Genomic DNA, 14,880 nt, shown 5'->3' with positions numbered 1-14,880 from the left:
TGATTTGGGCTCCAGCTGGGTGATAAGCATCTTTTTTTAAAAAAAATTAAGATATGTGTGTGTGTATGTGTATTTTAAGATTTTTTTTTTATTTATTATATGTTAGTACACTGTAGCTGTCTTCAAACACTCCAGAAGAGGGCATCAGATCGCATTACAGATGGTTGTGTGCCACCATGTGGGTTCTGGGATTTGAGCTCTTGACCTTCGGAAGAGCAGTCGGTGCTCTTACCCACTGAGCCATTTCTCCAGCCCCAGGTGATAAGCATCTTATGAAATTGAGGAAAACCAAAGACATTGCAAGAAAGAAATGTTTGTATCACTCCATGAGGTTAAGAATGTGTTGGGGTCTTAAGAGACGACTCACTAGTTAAGAGAAATGACTGCCCTTCTATAGCATCTGCGGTCAATTCCTAGGACATACGTGGCTTTTTACAGTTGTCTGTAGTTCCAGTTCCAGGAAATCCAAAGCCCTCTTCTGGCCTCTGTAGGTGCCAAGCTTGTACATGGTTCATAGACATAAAGGTAAAACACTCAAACAGATGAAATGAAATAATTGAGAGAGAGAGAGAGAGAGAGAGAGAGAGAGAGAGAGAGAGAGAGAGTCGGTGTCAGCATACAATTAAAAAGAGCAAGAATAAGAGCAGTCATTTCAGGCCAAGAATCAAGCTTGCCTAGGATCACATACTAACAATGTGGAGTTAGGGGTGAGAAAGTAAACTTAATCGATTGACATCACCCTTGTGGACCTAGTCTTGTTCAACACACTTGGCTGAAAGATTTTGAGAAACTAAAGAATTATAGCCAATCTCAACGGTTTTGAAATTGATTTCTTGAAAAGCTCATCTAACCTTAAATACATACATACATACATTACATACATACATATATATATATATTTATACATACATGCATACAGATATAAATATGAAACCAAATTATATACATACATAAAATCATTGCATTATATATATAAAGTCATCAGGTTGTTTATATCATCAAAGATTGTTGTGGAATGCACAGAAACAACGATTTTGATGGGCGTACTCTTCATACTCCAGGAAGACTTGTGTTCCCACTGACAGAAGCAGGTATATTTGAGGAGAGACAAGTACCCTAGGCTTGGTATGAAGCTGTGGCAAGGCCACAGGCTCCAAGTTTAACTTTGTAAGTCTGGACCATAGAAACAGCAGCAAAAAGGAAAGTCTTCAAGAATTTGTATAGGGTTGGATTGCAGGGAGAAAACTGATAATGTAGATTTTACAGTCAAACCCTCAAGAGAAGACTTCATAGAAGAGGTTTAAATAATGACCCAGAGAGTCATACTGGAGGTGAAATAGGGTCCAGGGTTTGTGGCTGGGGGCGGGGAGAGAGAAGGATGCACCGCTGCGGATGTGGGAGAGAGCTATGGCACAGCATGCAATGGTCAAAGAAGATGGCAAGCATCTTCTTTGCCAGGTTGGTCAACAGGTGGAGGAGAGAGGAGAGCTACCCCTTTGAGTGGTCCGGAGGGAGACTGTTGGCAGCACTTGTCAGGACACTGGATTTTGATTGTGAAATTGCAGAGAAAAGATAGACTTAAAGGCAAAGTATGCAGCAGGACACTGGGTGGTGACCTGTTCTAGACTTCCCATCCAGAGAACTCAGCCATGTTGATCAGAGAGAGGGCCTCGGGGAGAGACTGTACTTGCAAGCCAGGTGTAAGCATTTTCTTGTTTGTTTTCATCCATGTGGCAAAATACATTCTTAGAAAACTAAAAATTTGAAGTTAATATAAAATATTTAAAAGGTAAACTATTAAGAGCCACTTTAATCATATTTGGTGATATGCCTCAATTATAATTTTGTATGCTATTAATGAATGATGCTTGAATGAAATACTTGCAAAATCATGTATTACCTTTTGTAAGATGAGGTTTGCACTCTTGAGTATTTTTCCTCACCTCTTTGTCACCCAGATGATTCCAAGGATCAGAAAAAAGTTTGGCTTTATTTTTCATTAGTCTCATTTGTTTTTTTCTTCATAAAAAAATGTGTGTTTACAAAAAGAAAAATGTGCCCAGCCTTAAAAGGTTAGAATAACTTTCTTGAGCCTAGAAATATTAGAATAACTTCTAAAAATCTTTCAAAATAATTTTCAGAGGTTCTATGATCACGTCAGTAAACCTCCTTCCAAAAGCCTTGGTACAAATATAAGGATTACTTTATGCTAATTAAATAATACTGTAAGTGTAGTTTACATTGTTAATTGCATCTAAATATTATGGATGTTTTCTTATTAACAAATATAGAAATGTGACATAGATATTGTATGAATATACAAAATTTGAATTAAAGTAACTTCTATTGCTGGGTATTTAGACTTCCTCTGAATTTTCTGTTTTAACCTAGGCTGCAAAGAGAATTGCTATGGTACATTTTTTGCACGCTTGTCTAGTTGATGGCTGTCTGGTCTATTGTTTGTGTGGTTTCTATTGCTGTGATAAAACACCATAACCAAAGGCAACATAGGGAGGAGAGTGTTCATTTAAGCTTACAGCTTACAGTCCATAACGAAGAGAAATCAGGTCAGCAAACTCCAGCAAGAATGTGCATGCAGGATCTGAAACAGAGGCCATGGAGGATGCTGCTTACTAGCTTGCCCTCTCTGACTTGGCTTAGCTTGCTTTCTTATAGAACCCAGGACCTCCTACTCAGGGCTAGCACTGCTGAGAGTGGGCTGGGCCCTCAAACATCAATGTCCCACAGACGTACCCTCAGGAAATTTGAAGGAGGCATTGTCTTTTATTTTTCAAAACCTACTTTAATAAGTGTTCTTAAATACTTCAACCTCCCTTATAGCCCATCAACCAAAGGTAGGGGAGAAGGATGGCTAATAGGACAAGGGGATGTGGACCTGTTTAGAAGTAGTTCCTTGGGGCGATTCCAATCTTTGTTGTGTGCAGCCCAGTCTACTAACAAAACACCAAACATGAATCAATAGCGGCTGATCCAGAAGAAATGGCAAGGCTCTGCTGATTGGCACAATTCCATGAAGTGGCAAGAGGCAGCCAGAACTTCATCAGAAGTTCTTTGGTGTGCTTCTTTCTACAAAGTCATGACAAACGAAGATCAGAGAAGAAAGCAAGGTGAACCAATACCAGTCTCCTCCATTGTCTACTGGGTTATACTCTTTTTAAACACGATAGGTCCTCTCAAGCGTCTGCTCCAGCAGAACATCACATACCCTCTCATCAGATAGCTTCCAGAAAAATACCACATGTCTATTCTCAGAAAAAAACATCCTCTCACATGTCTGCTTCAGCAAAACATCCTCTCATAAGACAGCTTTCAGAAAAGCATCACATGACAAAACTGAGTCTCAACAAAACCAGAAATTCTCGCTTTGTCTCATGTTATGATTCCCTCAGTTCAGTGATCCTTGGATAATTTCCTGGAGGCAGGGATAAGGATGAAAGGCTATGTGCATTTATATTGTGAAATATATTTACATATTGATAAAAGCTACGAAAAGTATTTGTCTAACAATAGCAATATCCATACTCAGGAAGTTCCTTTCTATGTTTGCATCTTAATTTATGCTTATTTTCTATGCTTCTAATGTAAAGAAGCCCAACTCCTTCAGTAGTTCTTAAACCTTTGAGGATCTTAGGACCATTCAGCATCTGAGTTGTATATGTGATAGTGTGTGTGCGCGCACGCGTGCATGTGTCCATGTGTGTATGTGAGTGCCCATATGTGTGTAGGAGCATGATCAACATTGGGTATTTTACTTCATTGTTGTTTACCTTACTTTTAAAATACTACTTTTATTTCTTTTGCATGTATATAAGTGTGTATACTTATGCCACAGCATTTATATAGAGGTCAAAGGAAAACGTACAGGAATGGAACATATTTCTATAACCCTTGTGAGGACTGAACTTAGGTTGTCAGGCTTGGCATCAATACCTTTATCCACTGAGTCATCTCATCAGCTCCATCTACCATAATTCTTAAGACAGGACTTAATAAACAAGATAAAAAGAGCTGCTCAGTATACATTCAAGATTTACACACATGTATAAATGCAGATTTTATTTTTTAAATGTATTTTATTTAAATAAAATTTATTTTTTTAATTGAAATGGGATTATATCATTTTCCCCCTCCTTTTCCTCCCTCTAGCCCCTCCTGACTATTCTCTCTCAAACCCTTTCTATGTCCCCAAATCTCAAGTTGATAGCCTATTTTTATATACATGTGTATATAATGCGCATACATATATACATACAATTACATACAATATACATATAATTATATATATATACATGTATATATACATATATATGATGTGCTGAGTCTATGTTTGTTGCTTGTGTCTGTATGGTTTCAGTACTGGCCATTGGCCATTCATTCACTGAACAACCAATAGCAACTCATTCTTGGGAGAGGTTAGTTCTCTTTCTTTCAGCGGTTATTGGCTGCCTTCAGATTTTGTCTAGGGTTAGGACCTCATGAAACACTCACCATTCTACATTAAAATGTCCACTGGCAATGCATTTCATATACAAAGCAAACATTGAGCTAAACCCAGCCTAGAATTTTTTGAAAGTCACTGATTCTTTGAATTAAAATTATACACTTTTATAACTCCCAGAATTCAGCTAAAGAGTATGTGGATGTGTTATTTTAAAGTTGCTGATTTCTATACTAGGATATATATATTATATCCTCACATACACATAAAATATACATGTACATTTGGAAAAACTTGAGTCCTTTTTGACACAAGACTGTGTCACATATGGATTCATGTGACCGAGCATAGTTATGAAAATGAAGGGTTTCTATGCATTTCAGGTTTCTCAATGGCGAGCCCAACAAGAAGAGCTATCAAGACTGGAAATGGAAATTTCAGCCAGAAGAAGAGAAAGGGAAGAGGAGAAAGAGAAACTGTGGAAAAAGAAGGAATTGCTACGAAGGGAGGAGACAGAGAGTAAGGTATGCAATTACCTCCTTTCTTGGATGTGTGAATGGGTCCTTAATTGATCGATTGGGCTTTGATTCGCTGTGGGAGATTGCCATAGATTCTCCCTGGCCATTCCAGGAACATTTGTAAGAATGTTCCTGGAAAGCAAGAGCAAAGTTTTGCTTTATCCTTTATGTGATTGCTGAAGAGAGAACCCCTGTTGTTGACTTGTATGAACACAGGTGTCTTGACTAAATCCATTCCATATTGGGGGGAAAAGGGCAAAATTTGTGGCTATTTTTAAGTCTTGTACTAAGAATGGATATGGTAAAACTTTCAGTGTACTAGGAGAGCATTTTGGTTTATGGTAATGTCACAAATGAGAGTTAGAAAGGTACTAGTTGGCAGAATACATTATACTGGGTACAGTGTACAATTCATGAAATGCCAAAAGGCCCTTGAAGACTTCATTCTTGACTTACTATTTATTAGATATTTTCAGTTATACTAATTTACCCTTCTTCTTTTGGACAAATGTTTGTTTCTAAATCTTAAACAAATACTCACCAAAATCTTATCCATGCCCTTGAAGTTCTGCTGCTGATCTACAGAAGATGTAAATGTGTGGGGCTTGTTTTGATTATTTTATTATAGAATCTAGACATTTTTGTCTGTTCCTGCAATAAAAATTTCAAAATTTGCAGTAAAGGTATTTTAGTTAAAACTGTTATCAGAGTTATCAAGCAACATTTCAGGGAGATGCTGACTCTGGAAATCATTCATGAAAAGTAGTTAACTCGTGCCCAGTGCAAAGAAGGGAAATTGATCTGCCACATAGCTCCTCTAGTCTTGCATAGCAGGGCCCAGAAAGTTCACGTATATTGACTTGATCTGCATGATGTAAAAAATGATTTTTTTTAAAAAGCTGCTTACAGTGCTGAGAATAACTGAGTAACTCATGGCCTTTGGTGGACTAGCTTTTCCACTGTGACCATGGTTCAGAGTTTGGGGTTCTGTGATCAGTGGAGTCTGTGGAACCCTTGTTTAAGGAAGTGTTTTCCTTCAGAGTTGAATCCTGGCAAATTCAACTTTAAGTGTTGGACTTTATGAGCCAGTTTTGCTGCATTTCTGACTCCTTGCTTGCCATTGATCTTGCTTTGTGCCATGCCTTTGCTCCAGCAAGCTGAATGTAGTGAGAGGCAGCATGTGTGCAAAGCGGCACACCGGAGGTTCTACAGCCATTTGACAAAGTCGGCTGGTAAGGGGTTGCTTTTCACAGCTCTTATATTTTTTAATTAAAAATTGAATTTCATTTCTACCTCTAAAGAATTAAATTGGGTGGTTTCGTCAGGCCCACATTAAGAAAGGTGATTTCTAAAAGAAATAACTTCACAAGCTTCAATAATTAGTAAATATTGATCACGTTTCAGATAATGGAAATGAACTGCGTATCTTTGTGGGGCAACTCACTGAACGTTAGCTGTCATGAACTTTTAGGATTTGAAGTGTACATCCCTAGATATGCCTTCTATGTAGAGGGCTCTCATAGCATTTTTCCCCTACAAGTATGACCTGAGATAACATTGTATAACTAAGACAGTGCCTCTCACTACATTCAGAGCAGGGCATTGCTGCTCAATGTCTTCTTTGCAAGTGATACAGAGGATTTCTAGAAGGCAAAGAAAGGGTTTTTAAAAGTTGAGTTAGAGCGCTTTCTGAGTTTTCAGAAAGGGGTGACATTTGACTTCGGAAACATTAAAGCAAGCAAGCAAACACAGAGAGAGCAAAGGGTTGGAATGATTGACAGCTGTGGTGGCCAAGGTGATGGCAGGCCTAGTAAACCCTAAAGCAAGAAGGCACCGTGAAGACCAAGAACTTCACTGATGTTGGTTGTCGGTTGGTCTTTTCTACATTTTAGAATGTAAGCTTTAACCTATACCTAGGAGCATTAAGGAAGCAGATGCTGAGACAGCTGCATGCCTTGTGCATTCCTTTGGGCTCCAGTTGCATTCCCTTAAGCTGCAGACAGGGTCTCACTTCCCCACCTTGCATGTGATAATGAGGGACACACAGGAAAGGGGAGACCAAGTATCTCATGCATGCAAAGTCTTGGTGACCCTACCGTGCTTCTGCATGTTCTGACATTTGATTTCAGTTCTTAGAAATTACATAGTACCAAGGTATCTGGTTTATTTCACTTCACTTACTTTCTTCTTATAATAATTGTTTTCATTTAGAAAATATTTTTAAGAGAGATTGATATATTAGTACCCATCACCTCATATGCTTTATATCGTCTCACATCTTCAAAAAAAAAAGTAAGTGGTGTATTGCAAAGTTAAAGTCATTTTCAGAAGCCTCAATCAGTAAGTACCTTCTTCTCCTCCCTAGAAGTCTGGTTTCTGCCATCCCAGGACAGTGTATATCTGTTACAACATTTGCATGTGTAGGCTGTCAGTTAATCTTCTTCCTCCATGAGCACTATCACCCCGCACCACTCCTCTCCCATCCCAGCTTCTGGTTTAAATTGTTCCTATGTTAACAGTATAGAGTAGAGCTGGTTTGTTTGTCTTCTTTTCTTTTTGTCTTTTTCAGTGCTCCATAGTAGATACACCCACCAACTTCTGCATTCTCCTCACTGCCTTTCATGCCAGCCTGCAAGGGGTTCTCCTTTTGCCCCATGCAGCTGTGGCCACCATGCAGACACCCTTTGGCCTAACCAGAGCTTTCTCTCTATAGGTGGCTTTAGGAGTGAAATAATTATGTTGTAGGATCCATGTGTTTTTAATTTTATACAATGTTTAAACTTTATATGATTATTATAATTGGGTTTTTTTTTTTTTTTTTGGTAAATTCTGCCAATTTGACAAATGTGAAAAGCACCCCATTGGTGTTTTAATTTGTATTTCCATTGTTATTTGTGAGACTGAATAACTTAGGATTACTGCAAGAGTTTCTCTTTCATAGATTGCTTATCTGTACTTCTTATCTATTTTCCTATTTGTTATTTATTAATCTATAGCTGGGGCTTACAAACACAGGGTGCTATATTTTAATCAACTACTTGGGTTACAAAGACTTTGTTTTTCTGGTCATTTGCCTTTTAATACTGCCTAAAGTTTCTACAGTTTCAGAGAGCTTAAATGACTAAAGAAGAAAGGCATTTATGTGTCCTTTGTAAATTGCTCTTTTCTTTCTGAACTAGGACCCAGTAAAGAGACCATCTCTGAAGATAGCTCTTATTTCTGTCTCTGCTGAGGGCCATATACATTATACTGGCAGAACCAGCTTCTGTGTTGTTGTCTAGTTCTGGGACACTGCTGTGAGCCGACGTGAATGTCATAGTTCTCAAGCATGACACTAGCTTAGCATTCTGCATCGACCCCTTTGATCCTTTGGTGCCCAATCTTAAGGAGGCTGGCCAGCCACTTCTCAGGGAGTGACTGTGCTGTCCTGATTCCTACTCAGTGTCTCACCAAGTCCTGAGCTATCTGTTGTTCTTGTCAGTTTCTCAGACCCTTTTAGGGTCTAGCCTTCCTCTGACTTCAGCTACATTTCCTTGGTCTGATTTTGGAGTTCATCTTTCTATTCAACTCTAGGGCTGTGCCTCTGTGTGTGTGTGTGTGTGTGTATGTGTGTGTGTGTGTGTGTGTGTGTGTGAGAGAGAGAGAGAGAGAGAGAGAGAGAGAGAGACAGAGAGAGACAGAGAGACAGAGAGAAAGACAGAAAGACAGAGGTTGAGAGAGAAATTTTGTTCAGCATTACTACATATTTGTTTACATATTTTTACATAATGGCAAGTTCCATTATCAATAGATATACTGATCAAAAGTTCTGTCTACCTTTATTAATTACAAACCTATATTCTCTTATTCTCTTTGTCTTAACTATTTTATATGCTAGAAGCAAACTTTGTTTTTCCTGAGCATTAAAGTGGCTTGGGTGATAATCCTCTTACAGGTGATAATCCTACAGACAAAGCCCCCTGGCTGAGACATACTTTCTCCTAGCCCTGTTGCTGCTTCTCCATTTTCCCACATGACTTTCTTTACTCACAAGAAAGCATCAGAGGAGAGAGAGAAGCTCTGTCCTGCCATGGACCTTACCAGAGAATGTCCAGTAATGCCTGGTAATGTCTCTTCACCCTAATGTTTCTTCCTATAATTTATGTTTTAGGGCTCATTTGCAAAGATAATGTTTTAGTTTGTGTTTAGTGCTAAAGCTTACTCTTATAGGTGCCCAACACCTTAGATTATCTTCCCCCCTCCCTGTGGAATTCCGGTTGGATAGAATATTCATACTTTTCATGGTTTTATCTCAAGACCCAAGACAGATGTTGATTAGCTGAGAATAAATTGTTACCTGTTAGGTAGTTTTCACAGGCATCTCTCTGCGCTTGAAATTATTGTCCTGATATAAAATCAGAGGATGATGCATTTCTGTGAATGAGCACAGAACTATTCTAAGAAACAAAATTATCATGCTAGATTGGCCTTAAAATGACTGATAATGTAATATTAGTCTCTGCACCACCCTTTTGCTGTATGTGGTTCTTATGGTATGAGAGTATCATAAAATTTTCTAGGTGAATCTCTATGGGATACTAAGTCTAGGATTCCATGGACTCGAAGTTAGTTCTAGGTTTTCTCCTAGGATGGAAATTGTGAGCAAGGGTCATATACTAGAGAAATATGTCTTCCCCAATATAGTGTTTGAAAATTCTTTGAAAACAGTGAATTCCAGCACTGCCTGCATCTGAACTGGGAAGCATTGCTAGGCAAACCAGGATGCCACCATTGGATGTATAATCTTCAGTTTGGGGAGGGATCTGCCATTTTGTGAATTCTCAGGTTCATGTGCCATCAATTGAGTAAATGCCCAAAGTCAGCTTCAGTGGAATGTTGGCACTTGAATGTTCTGGCAAATACCCAGAATTACATACAGCTGCAGAGAACCTTGGACGAGGAGACAGTGTAAAACCAAAGGGCATAGGCTATCTAGCAATGATAGTGAAAACAGAATGAAGGTTATAGGCTGGGAATAGTTCTTCTGCTCAGAAACTTCCAGGAGCTCCACTGAAGTGGAAAGTTTCTGGATGTGTCATGTGATGCAAACTCCACGTGGTATTTTGCTGAAGCAAGACCCATGATATTTGGAGAGAGTATGAATACAACTCAAGGGACAGTGTTAGCTCTGCAATACTTTATTGGTTTGAGGTCTTCACTGATCTTTGCTTTGTTACGAGAGACACAGCAGAGAACTTCTGGTTTTCCTGCTGGTCTTGGTTGCTATCATTGATTTGTGCTCATTCGGCAGAGGCCTGGTGGTTGGAAGCAAATTTTTCTCCAGATAAGTGTTCTGCTTTGCCCAAATCTTAGATTTTAGTACTGTAACTTCAAAAGCAGAGGACTTCTGCATTATAGAATTCTGAGCTAAAAAGCTGTAAAATCTTGTTTTATACTGCCAAATCTGGGTTAACTATTATACAGTAATTGAAAAAATTCATTAAACTAGGTTCTAGAATATAAAGTATGTAGATGTGAGTTTGTATTTGGAAGTGAGAAAAAGCCAGAAGAATTTTGAGGGTATCACTTTTGAGGTTGATTAATTAAAAATAAAGACAAAACCAAACCAAAAAAAACCCCTCAATAACACAAAGCTAGATGCTTTCATTCAACAAATGACTAGTATAAATAGCAGATGTTAAAGACATGGATAATGAGGACTCTAACAAAAGTGATCAGTTTTGGAAGCAGGAGAAAGGCAGGCTTGGAGACATTAAAGCTGGGTATAAAAAAAGAGGTGGGCTTGTGGACACTAAAGCTGGGTAGAAAAGGAATTCCAGAGTAATGAGCTTCATTAGGAGGAGATTTATTTGGAAAAGCTGTGCAACAAACAAAAAGGATGCAGACTTGATGATTAGGAAAATTTTCAACCAGCTTAGAGATTCTCTTTTGTTACAAGAGTCTTATTGGATAGCATAGATAAGGGGCTAGATGTTTGATTATATAAACCTTTACTGAAGCATTCAAAAGATCAAAAGGTCAACACATTCAGTTGTATAAAAGATCCTCCCGGAGTTTAAATGTCTTTCTTTTGGATCTCTTGAAATGAGAAGGACTTAAGAAGTTTAAAGCTGATGACTCTCAGCTATCTCCTCAGACCAGAAGAGTGAGATTATCTAAGAAGACTGTGTGTGTGGCTTATGTCTAATAGAAATCCTATAAAACACACAGTGTCTTAAATCAACTGTGTCTGAAATAGAGCAACATGTAAAGAGGTTACCATTGCCCAGAATTCTCCTGATGAAAAGCAGGATGACAAAGTGTCTCAGCTGTCAGCCTCTGCTACCAATCATCAAAAGAGAATAGGGCTGACTCTGAGCATGGAATCCTGAGCCTGGAGGGATGACCTAAACAGCTTAGGTAACAGACACTAAGGTTGTCGTCTTAAGGCATGTGGCATTTCCAGGTACACACTTCCTGGAACAGGATTCCATCTGGGTTCAGGAAAAGTTAAGATTACTTGTATCTCCCTGTATGAAGACAGGCTGAAAACTGCAGACAGAGAAGGGGAGAGTGCTTCCTGAAGACAGGTGAACTCATGTCTTCTTTTTGACCTTGCACTATTTTGGGAGATGGCGAATGGGTTCCTGCTATCTGAGCACTAGAAGACGAGCATTCTTGAACAAGACGTTGTATTAGTTTTAATATCACATGGCAGGCCCATGGCCCTGAAATAGAATTTAACTAAGGAGAGGAAGCAGGTCCGGAAGATATTTCTATTTTTCATCATATGTTAGCTATAACTACATGGTACATTGACAGTCTCATTGAGAAAGGAACTCAAACACATATACAGATACAAAGATACTGAAGTTGATCTAAAGAGATTCAGTTCCAAATGAAGATAGAGATGAGCCATTGTGGAAAGAGAAATCAACAAATGGCAAACTGGGCAGCAAATGTGGAAGATTCCAAACTCAACGAACCCACTAGAATGGGGCATGGCTCCAAGTGCATTGAGTTCATGGGCTTTTTATTTTATTTTATTTTATTTTATTTATTTATTTTTTGTCTTGCTCAGATCTAGTCAAAGTTCACAGCTGTTACTTGCTAATTGTATGACCATGAGGAAAATTGTTTTATCTCCTAAGTTTCAGTGTTTGTATCTATTTTTATAATATTGAACGAGTTGAGGCAAAATATGTGAAACAGTTAGCACATGCCTAGGACCCAGAAAGAGCACTATAAATAATATAGTAATCACTGATATTAATATTGCTGTAGTGGAGTGGTAAAGCAGAAGGTAGCTAGAATAAAATCAGACATTTCAAATAGAAATCAGATAAAGTTAATTATTCCTAGAGGCAAAAGAATTAAACCAGCTTCAGAAACCAGTCATGGGCACAGTCCTTTTTATCTTTGCCTGTTGTTGCTCTTTGCTGGTAAGAGAATAGCCCTCAAAGGGACATTACTTAGTCAACACTAATAACTACATAGCTATTTTTTAGTACTAGTAAGACGGAACATTCTGATCAGAACATAGAGCACGCACTAGCTGTATTAATTCACTCTAGACCACAGGACCATTGATTCTCTAGTGCATCCCCTGGGTCTAGGTGGCAATAAACTGCAAAACGCAGACTCATTAACACATAGTTCAAAAAGATAAAATGTGCGGCATTTCTCATATGCTTTATGACTTGCTGACTTCATTGTAAATTACACATATAAGCCTTCTTCTGTGTGCTCTGCTTTGAAATCTCAAGGTCTCCTTTAAGGAAGTAATGTGTCTCAAAGTAGTGCATTTACTTGTTCATCAGGCACTGACTCTATTGCCCTCCTTCTTGTAGTAGTGTGTTGGGCTGCATTTGCCTCTTCACCCATCTGCTTCACATACATGGCAGTGCTGTGGGTTCTTAGTAAGATAGGCTGACAGTGAGTGCCTATAATCCAAAGGTCCACATGCGATGAGTTACTCATGGTGTTCCAAGTACCTTTCACTGTTTATCTTCATTTTGCAACTTTCATGCCCTTGTAAGAGGATATTCCAAAATAAATAGTTCCTCTTCTGTTAGTTTATTTTTAAATGTGTTTACCCATGCTGCCACAATGATAGTATACATTTTTTCTATGTCATTTGAAATCCTTAGTAATGAGACAGGGAGATTTGAGCTTCAATGTTTATCATGACAACAAAAGTCTTAAGGAAAACCAAAAACTACAAAATGGAGTGAATTAAATTGTGCTTGAAATTAGTTGAGTATCACCACATACAACAAATCAAAGTATTTTCTTATTTATACATATATGCTCATATTTATATCTACACACATACCCATACACATAGATAACCATACATGTGTATTTCTAATGTAATTTTAAGAGTAACTCCTGGCCCCTTTCACAGAGTACTGATGATTCCCTTAGCTCAAGGAAGTTAGGATGTACATTTCTTCTCATCAAATGCCTACACCACCACCTCTCTCATTTCTTGACTTTGTATCATCAAGTTATACCATGGGAATCTGCCCCTCCCTACTCTGGCCTCTGCTGGTTTGAGTATTTCTTCGTGTGAATGCTCCCTTGTTGGCAATGTTATTAGTTTAGCTATAGTTGAACCAAGTCAAGGCCTTGAAATAAACTTTTTGTCCTAGCTGACTGCTGTAGGGCTCAGCAACTCTCTTCCTATTAATTTTCCTCTTTTGCTTTAGGCCCTTAATTGCTACTGCATGCATTCGTGCACCACAGGAACTGGAGGATATGGAAGTGTCCTCTGCAATTTCCTTCAAATGCCTGTGACTGATTGCCTCTCATCCCCATGAAGTGCCCTGATGTTGAGGAAGGAGGATAATGACAATTACAAGGCTTTAGGGAGTGGGGAAAAGGAACCTTTTGAAATCATAGTGATGGGTGGCAAACAGACCCTCAGAGATTGTACCTGCCATTCATGGCAGGGTCCTCTGTTTCCTCTGCATCCTTTCCTGTTGTGATAGACACTCCTCCACAGCCTGTATAATGGAGAGACCAAGGCAGCTTTGAGAAGAGAGGAAAAGCTATCTAACTGAATCTGAGATACAATAAAATGATATAAAATAAAAATGCTGCCAATGTATGCAGTATTTCACCTGGAATAGCTGAAACATTGACACAGAGGACTATTGTGACACTTGGCAATATGGTGACTTTCAGTATTAAAACTGGCTTTTTATGTTTTTAGAAACTAGAGAAGGTAATATGAGAATAGTTGGAGACTTTGGGGGCCTTGGAAACATATCTTTAAGTCACTACAAACACAAAATTTGACCTCTACTTTAACATTCACTCACTTGTATCTCATACAACATGGGAGATTCTTTGCAAATAAACCATCTTCATTAATGTTGAGTCCCTATGGAGCTGAGGACTAGCCTTTAGCATTGTTCTTGGCTGTTCTCTGGTCCTCTCAGCTGATGACTCCTAGGTGTAGAGTTTTGCACAGCTTGGGGGTGGTTATTACTTTTGTTTATACGTATGTATATATGAGAGAGAGAGAGAGAGAGAGAGAGAGAGAGAGAGAGAGAGAGAGAGAGAGAGAGAGAGAGAGAGAGACCTAAGTGTGAGTGTCCATGGAGGTCTGAAGAGAGCAGTAGATCCCCTAGAGCTAGAGTCACAGGAGGTTGTAAAGTGCTTTACATGGGTTCTGGGAACCAAACTAAGATTTTATGGAAGAACAGAGTATGAGCTTAATCACTGAGGGCCTTCTCCAGGCCCTGTTGTTATTCTTTTTAATTTTCAAATTTGATGAAGTATCCATGTAGGTACTGAGAACTGCGAGGCCTGTAATGTCATACAGGTGACAATTAGGACAGCGTATAGGTCTGTTGCCAAGGCAACAGCCGCCATATACCCAGAATTCAATGGCCCACCTTTACCTGTAATTATGTC

At 38.8% G+C, this 14,880-nt stretch overlaps 1 protein-coding gene across 2 annotated transcripts in view; it reads left to right on the top strand.

The window, feature by feature from the left end:
- The window catches only part of Ccdc148 (coiled-coil domain containing 148), a 186,388-nt gene that overhangs the window by 85,045 nt on the left and 86,463 nt on the right, over positions 1-14,880 (top strand). For both annotated transcript variants that reach the window (XM_052181135.1, XM_052181134.1), the window contains one exon: positions 4,843-4,983. In XM_052181135.1, coding sequence (XP_052037095.1) covers positions 4,843-4,983 — 141 coding nt within the window. The remainder of the gene's footprint in view (positions 1-4,842; positions 4,984-14,880) is intronic.

The sequence above is a fragment of the Apodemus sylvaticus genome, chromosome 5 (genome assembly GCF_947179515.1).
Source record: "Apodemus sylvaticus chromosome 5, mApoSyl1.1, whole genome shotgun sequence".
Taxonomy (NCBI): domain Eukaryota; kingdom Metazoa; phylum Chordata; class Mammalia; order Rodentia; family Muridae; genus Apodemus; species Apodemus sylvaticus.
Note: the sequence above shows the minus strand (reverse complement) of the source record. Positions and strands in the feature narration are given on the sequence as shown.